Source organism: Gossypium hirsutum, chromosome A03 (assembly GCF_007990345.1).
Source record: "Gossypium hirsutum isolate 1008001.06 chromosome A03, Gossypium_hirsutum_v2.1, whole genome shotgun sequence".
NCBI lineage: Eukaryota > Viridiplantae > Streptophyta > Magnoliopsida > Malvales > Malvaceae > Gossypium > Gossypium hirsutum.
In genome coordinates, this window is record NC_053426.1 from 65,268,996 (window position 1) to 65,277,166 (window position 8,171).

Here is an 8,171-nt window from a genome sequence, read left to right on the forward strand (position 1 = left end):
TACTCGGGCTGCTCACGCAAGCTAACAGGTACCCCCAACACATGCCAAGCTACCCAGCCACCGGTTGGACGTACATGACTAGCACCCGAATTCACATAGTCACATATACACATAATCTCATGAGCTCACATCACATAGTTCCTAGTGACATGTCACTCGTATCCTAATCTATTCTTAAGGTTCAAACGAGATTTTCTCGATGTCACATATTCTTCGAACTCGTTCACAATGTCATGCTCATAGACTATAACGTCATTCATACACTTGTCATAACTATTAAACATAGAGACTCATACATTAATAAAACATTAAAACATGATATGACATTGCATTATTTACACATGAACTTACCTCGGTACCAAAATATGACTAATTATTCGATTTAGTCCACAACCATGTTCTTTCCTCAGTTTAGGTCTAGACTCCGTTTTTCTTGATCTATAATAGAAAACTTCACTTATTTAATTATCAAATTATTCAAAACAGTCCATAAATCATAATTTGGTAGAATTACGATTTTGCCCCTAAACTTTTATATATTTAGAAATTAGTCCCTAGGCTCGTAAAATGAAATGTATTCATTTTCTTTGTTACCCAAGCCTAGCCAAACTTATAATATGCTCATAACAGCCCACATTTCTCATCAAATCGTACATCTCACTACTCTTTTATAAACTTTACAAATAAGTCATTTTTAGATGTTTTCATGAAAAACCACTTAGTAAAAGATGTTTATCATACATCAAACTTTCATATTCCTCCATTAAACATCAAAATACATGCAAGTCACACATGGGTCAATTTTTAAACATGAACCCTAACTCAAAATAAGGTTAGAAATAGGTAGATCATGCTTCAAGGATCTTAAAAACATAAAGAACATTAAAAACGTGGCTAGGATATACTTAAAATCGAGATTGAAAGTTGCAGAAAAACCCTAGCTATAGCTCTTCTAATTTTCGGCACACACACTTGAAGAAGATGAGCAAATTTTGCTTCATTTTTCCCTTTCTATTCTTTTATTAACCAAATGACCAAAATGCCCTTCAATGCCTTTCTTTCAAATTTTCTTAACTATGTCCATTTTTGTCCATAAAAATAGAAATTGGGAAAATTGCTATTTAAGGACCTCTAATTAATAATCCATGGCAACTTCAAGCTTAAAGCTTCTAGAACTCACATTTTGCAACTTTTTCAATTTAGTCCTAAAAGTTAATTTGGACACTTATTCACAAAATTTCTTCATGAAATTTTCACACAAGTATGCAATAATCTCATAAGCCTCATAATAATCATAAAATAATTATTTCTACTTCGAATTTGAGGTCTCAAAATCACTGTTCCGACTTGGCCATAATTCGGGATGTTACAATGGACGTCCCCCTACAAGGTTAACACAGTGATTCCAAATTTGTACACTCGAATGAGAAAGATGAAACTCAATTGGTATTGCTATTTTTTAAAATTTACGAGAAATAAGGTCAACATAAGTTTAAAGGTTGTCAAAAAATCTGGCCGAAAAAACTAGACTAGGATCAATTCCTAGGAAAGTTTGGAGGAGTCACAAATGGTCCTACTTAAATCCCAAATTCCTAGACAGAACTTCCTCTAATGTAATTTTTTGTAAAATAACAAAACTTTTAGAGAAGGAAGAATGAGGAAGACGAGAAGAATGATAGAAGCTATGTTTTTTGTTGTGTGAAATATGAGGAAGATAGTTTTCTATTTATACTTTAGCTGAAGGGAAAAGTAGTAAAACTGGAAGGGCAAAAAGGTAAAATTGGCATATACAATTTTCTAAAGTTAGTTCAAAAAATATATTTTTTGTTACCTAGATTTTTCTTTATTTTTTGAAAAATAATACAAAAATTTAATTCAAAAAACATTAAAAATACATGTTAACACATTAAGACAAATAATAACAATTGAACACATGTATTAGACCTTTAACCCAACTACTCACAAAGGGGTGAGATTATATTTAAATCTATTTCTTTAGCCTACACACAACCAACAACTTTATCAATCCAACAAATTAAAAAGCTGAAAATAACAAAACTTGTTAGACGTCCTTTCCCCTCAACTAATACGTCAATTTTGTGTTTACAATTTGTGCAAAGTTCACTCTCATCTCATATGTGACGATGCATCAGGTCCAGCTCTTAATTTAATTGCTATCAATTTTGTGGCCGTGGATATTTTGCAGTAAAAAAGTTACCGTCTGCACTGCTTTATATGAGATAAAATAAACCTTTCAACCCAGCCTATTATAAATAGGCTTGGGGGGAACACCATTTCATTGCAGCAAGCTAGATGGAGAAAATGGAGGAGAATAAAAGTAAACAAAACAATGTTAAAAGGCCCAAGGGAGGAATGATCGCCATGCCCTTCATTTTCTGTAAGCCTAATTTCGTTAGTTTTGTGTTTTATATTTATAATAATTTGGTAATTTGGTTTCTTTTTTAATATGATGCAGCAAACGAGGTGTGTGAGAAGTTGGCCGTGGTAGGATTTTATGCTAATATGATTAGCTACTTAACAACGCAGCTTCATATGCCGTTAACCAAAGCAGCCAACACTCTCACAAACTTCGGCGGAACTGCAAGCTTGACACCATTGCTTGGGGCTTTCGTCGCCGATGCATACGCCGGTCGTTTCTGGACTCTAACTGTTGCCTTCATCATATATCAAATAGTACTGAGCTGAACTCTCTCCCATGGATTCATCGTCTTGTTGTTAATTATTAACAAGATTATCTTTCGTGTTAACTACTAATTTTATTGATTGAATCAGGCGATGACATCTTTAACGCTATCAGCAATCATTCCACAACTTAGACCACCGCCGTGTACAGGTGAGCAAGTGTGCCAACAAGCTACTTCAGGACAACTGGCACTCCTATACGGGTCTCTCTTACTGGGAGCCTTGGGATCGGGCGGGATACGGCCTTGCGTGGCTGCATTTGGAGCAGACCAGTTCGATGAAACAGATCCAAAGCAACCAACCAAGACATGGAAATACTTCAACTGGTACTATTTTGTGATGGGGGCATCCATCCTAGCGGCTGTCACAGTGATTGTTTATATTCAAGATAACATCGGATGGGGATGGGGCCTTGGAATACCCACCATTTCTATGTTTCTCTCCATCATTGCATTCGTCCTTGGATACCCACTTTACAGACACATGGATCCGGTGGGGAGTCCATTTACCCGGTTGCTACAGGTCTCTGTGGCAGCTTTCAGGAAGAGGAATTTGACTATGGTTTCTGATCCAAACTTGCTGTACCAGAATGAAGAGCTTGACGCATCAATTTCTATCGACGGAAGGCTTGTCCACAGTAAACAAATGGCGTAAGCTTCCTCTTAATATCTAATCTCTGTTATATTCAATTCATTCATCTCTAATTATCAGACACTATATATTTGCATCAATTGATCCAATCACAAAATACACGAACTTGTCCATAAACCGACAGTGGTACCATAACTTAGTCGTGGCATCAAAGCAAGTTGTTATAAAGTTCGTTTGTTTGTTTTATAGAGATATCCTATTTAAGCACATGCATATCATAACTGACGTGAAAAATATATTTTACACTTTCAAATTCTCTTTTGATATTTTTATATGTAACTTTCCTAGCGATTTGGATTTACATGTTCACTTTTCGGAACCATTCCAAAATCCTTTTTCAATAAACAATTACAAATACATATATTCATCACTTCATCGTACAAAAAAGGTTTGATATGAAAATTTTAATTTATCAAAATTTAATTCTAATATTTTATAAAAAATAAAATTTAAATTTTATTTTAAATTATAAACAATTTAATAATTTATATATAAACATTGCGATTTATGTGTTACAGATTAATAAAAATCAATATTTGAAGTTTATGTAAATTAGAGTGACTAATTTTTTCTTAATTTTTATAAAGTTGGGATATAAAACTTTGGATTTTATTTTATTTTATTTTATTTTTGTAAATGTGTGTGGTGGGGGAGAGGGAAATTTTCTTAAAAAGGGATTTTGGAACCATTTAGAAAAGTGAATACATGTCCATTCATATTTGGGACAATAATAGGAAAAATATAAAAGAGTGAGATAAATGAAATGTTGAAGACAGTGGAAATCACCTTGAAAGATTTTATTGCTACCAACTTTTTATAAATTATTTTTATATCATTATAAGAAAAAGTATTATCTAAATGTTTTAAATTATTTTACCCTCGTACATATACTGTGGCTGTGGTTGTGGGTAATTATGCAAAAGAGAAGGCTCGTAATAACTGGGAGTAGGGGGCGCCACATCCACTACCTCAGTTCTTATCGCTAAACAAACACCATCCGCGTAAGGCTGCATTTTATTACAATGAAAACAAAAGCTCTTTTTAATGCCTGTATCGCATCGGAAACTATCAAACCCCACCATACAACCGGATGTCAGCACTTTTATTTTATTTTACTCATTATTAGTTAACCTGCAACTCGCTCTGGTAACCTAATGGGTTGCCCACAACCATAAATAAATTATCAGCCCTCTGGTTATGGTGACACTGGAATAAAATTTTGAAAACTCCAACAACTTGGTCTGAAATAATATTGCCAAATTGAGTACTAATCAATTAATTAATGTATATGGTGAGTGGTGGGTTGCAGATTTCTTGACAAGGCAGCCATTGTGACTGAAGAAGATAATGTAAAAGCTCCAAATCTATGGAGACTAAACAGTGTTCATCGAGTGGAGGAATTGAAATCTTTGATCCGAATGGGACCAATATGGGCATCAGGAATCCTCCTCATCACAGCCTATGCTCAGCAAGGCACATTCTCCCTCCAACAAGCCAAAACCATGGACAGGCACCTCACCAACTCCTTCCAAATCCCTGCTGGTTCCATGTCTGTCTTCACCATGCTCGCCATGCTCTCCTCCATAGCCTTGTACGACCGCTTTTTAATCCGCATTGCCCGAAGGTTCACAGGGCTGGACCGCGGCATCACCTTCTTGCACCGGATGGGAATCGGGTTTTTGATCTCAGTATTAGCCACTCTCGTAGCAGGGTTCATAGAAGTGAAGCGTAAACAAGCAGCTGTGGCACATGGGCTTGAGGACAAGCCTCATTCTATCATCCCCATGTCAGTCTTTTGGCTCGTGCCTCAGTACGGTCTACATGGAATAGCTGAGGCTTTCATGTCAATTGGACACTTGGAGTTCTTTTATGATCAATCACCAGAAAGCATGAGGAGCAGTGCTACTGCTTTGTTCTGGACTGCAATTTCAGTTGGGAATTATGTGAGTACGTTGCTGGTCTCTTTAGTGCACAAATATAGTGCTAAACCTGACGGATCAAATTGGCTCCCAGATAACAATTTAAACAAGGGGAAATTGGAGTTGTTTTACTGGTTGATCACCGGCTTGCAAGTGGTTAATCTTCTTTACTATATCTGTTGTGCCAAGCTCTATACTTATAAGCCCATTCAAACCCCTACCAAAGACGCTGAATCTGAAGAAGCTGCAAGCAAGGTTTGATTATTTTGGATTCCCAGGTTCTAGTCCTAGCAATGACTGTATCAAAATAAAAATAAAAATAAGGTTGAAATTCAGTAAACTATCTCTTTTTTTTTTTTAATTATGGTTTACCAAGTCCAATCACTTCTTCTTCTTTATTTATTTATTTATCTTGGGAGCTCAACACTTGTTAGTCAACCAGATCCTTTAATATATCGATAGACGAGCAGCCAAGCAAAGGCAAGACAAACAAGGATATACTTAGCCAGCAAAACAAGAATATACTCATTCGAGGTTCAAAGTCTTATATTTCCTTGTTCTTAAAATTCAAATTTAGTTTGTATTAATTATGAAAATCGATGGTAGAAGGGACGTGATACGTTAAGTTTTCAACATAACCAATGACGATAATTGCTCAAGGGAGTTACCAGCTGCATTTGGGCCGAATTTATTGTAACCCATCCATCCCCATCAAACAGACGATTAAAAAAGCAACGAGTAACGACAGGGAAGCAAAAGGACCACAAATGTGTTGGAATTTTCCAAAGTGTGTTTTTTTTTTCCTTCTCCCATAAAAGTCGAAATCCAAGTGGCGGACCGTGTTTGTAGTGTGACCACTAAATATCCCCCACAACACTTTGTCATGTTTAGACAACAGAAAGAAAATAAATGAATCCGAGACACGTAAAACACTAGTCCAATTTACCTTTTCTTGATGAAAATTCAAAATGTTGGACGGTTTCAAAGCGAATTGGGAATCCTAAAGAACAAAAATTAAAGATAGTTATGATATAAGCCATGGATGAAGGTGCAGATAATGGTTTTAATCATTCTCAAACCAAGATGTCCATGACAACTAAAACGCCTCTGTCGGCTATAGCGAAGGCGTTTGAGGAGCTGTCGGGATTCTTGGGATCTCAGACTAAGGATCAAAAACTTCGGTTGGATAATTTCTGTGAAGCATGTTCTCTGGTTTCTGTTCTTTTTAGCTGCCTCGGCCTCGCCTTCAAATTCGCCGAGATGGAGTACGTCGCCAAGGTTCATTGCCTTTACATTGCTAGAAACTGGAATCATGTTTCTTTAGGCTGTCAGGAATTGCATTGAGAAACCTTATTATATGTATAATTGATGCCAATCAATCAATGTAAACTTAAAAAATGCAGATAGCGTATAGACAGATTTTCTGATGTTGTTAACATCCATATACAATACAGCATTTCGTCAAGGCCTATTTTCTTTTGGTTTGCATTTGTTTTTATACAAATTCTCAATGCCGTGATGTAATGAAATGATTAATGCTTTGATAAGGTACATGATCTTGTGGAAGCATCCAAGACGTATGCCACTTTAGAAAATGTACTTGATCGTGATGTTGCTAATGACACGGTAAAAAAACCAGGAAGCCATTCGCGTAATCTGCGGCGAGTTAGACAGGGTCTTGACCTCATCCGAGCTTTATTTGAAGAATTTCTGTCAACCGAGTATGTTTCGTCCTTCCATCTTTTCTTTTTCTCTTGATTTTAAGAGAAATTTATAGTATTTACAAGTTATGTAACGTGTGATATGCCTGTGACCCTTTTTTACTATGGCAAAGTTCTAAAAATGACACCTGAAACCGAGATTAGGAGACTAAAGGCAGAGGCTTTAGACCATAATCAACATGGGATTAGCTGAAAATTTTGTTTTCCTCTGTTTCCTTGATAAAATACACACTAGAATGCACATATGGAATGTAACTCTCCTTTTTCATGTCACCATTTTATGCTTCAACTTCCTTATTATTATTTATTTGGTTCCAAATTGTAGTGATTACTATTTGAAGGATGCAGCTTCAACAGCTTATTCTCAAGTGTGTGCACCATACCACACATGGGCAGTCAGGACTGCGGTTTCTGCTGGAATGTATACTCTTCCAACGAGGGAAGAACTTTTACAGAAGCTCAATGAAACAGGTGAGTTTCTATATGTTGAGGAGAGAGCAACATAGCATATGGAATGGATGCTTAATATCTTTCGCAAAATAACTTTGATCATCATCATGTATTCTCTTCTTTTCCTTGTACTTTTTAATCTTTATATATTTATATATATATGTGTGTATGCAGATCATACAGCAGAGAAGAAAATGAGAAGGTACATCGAAGCATCGCGCCCAGTAATAGCATACATTGATAAGCTTTATAGTTCTAGGAAGATCGCCTTGGACTGGTGACTAATATTATCAACTGGGCAGAGTGTCAGAGAAGAATATCCATGGATATTTTATTCAACCAGCAACATATACTACTTTGTTATAATTAATATATATACATAAATTTGTTCTACAATATGTTATTTTGCTCTAGCTAGTTGCTATTTTGCATCTTAGATTTTGTGCAGCAACAAAACAACAGTCTATGACATATACTATATTATTAATTAGTTTCACTTTTTTAATTGTGTACTCATATAAGAAATCAAAAGAAAACTCAGATATTGTTTCCAGATAAACAACTCCGCATTCCAAATATTATTAATTAATTAGCTATGTTCAAAGAATTACTATAGGATCGCACGTAGCACTTAACAGCAACAATAGCAATGTTGATTGAAGAAAAAAAAAACTGTTCTTTGCCTTTTTAGATTTGTCTCTGCAGGTTTTCTTTATTATGGATATTA

General features: G+C 35.6%; 2 protein-coding genes across 2 annotated transcripts; both read left to right on the plus strand.

Annotated features, from left to right (window-relative positions):
* The first annotated feature begins 2,151 nt into the window (after positions 1 to 2,151).
* Positions 2,152 to 5,613, plus strand: LOC107887170 (protein NRT1/ PTR FAMILY 3.1). Its single transcript, XM_016811333.2, has 4 exons — positions 2,152 to 2,398; positions 2,477 to 2,694; positions 2,794 to 3,353; positions 4,664 to 5,613. The coding sequence occupies exons 1-4, from the start codon at positions 2,314 to 2,316 to the stop codon at positions 5,532 to 5,534; spliced, it is 1,734 nt and encodes a 577-aa protein (XP_016666822.1). The 5' UTR covers positions 2,152 to 2,313; the 3' UTR covers positions 5,535 to 5,613.
* A 151-nt stretch (positions 5,614 to 5,764) lies between these two features.
* On the plus strand, positions 5,765 to 7,934 carry LOC107887172 (ACD11 homolog protein). The gene is made up of 4 exons (XM_016811334.2): positions 5,765 to 6,551; positions 6,822 to 6,994; positions 7,320 to 7,465; positions 7,619 to 7,934. The coding sequence occupies exons 1-4, from the start codon at positions 6,312 to 6,314 to the stop codon at positions 7,723 to 7,725; spliced, it is 666 nt and encodes a 221-aa protein (XP_016666823.1). The 5' UTR covers positions 5,765 to 6,311; the 3' UTR covers positions 7,726 to 7,934.
* Positions 7,935 to 8,171: the final 237 nt, after the last annotated feature.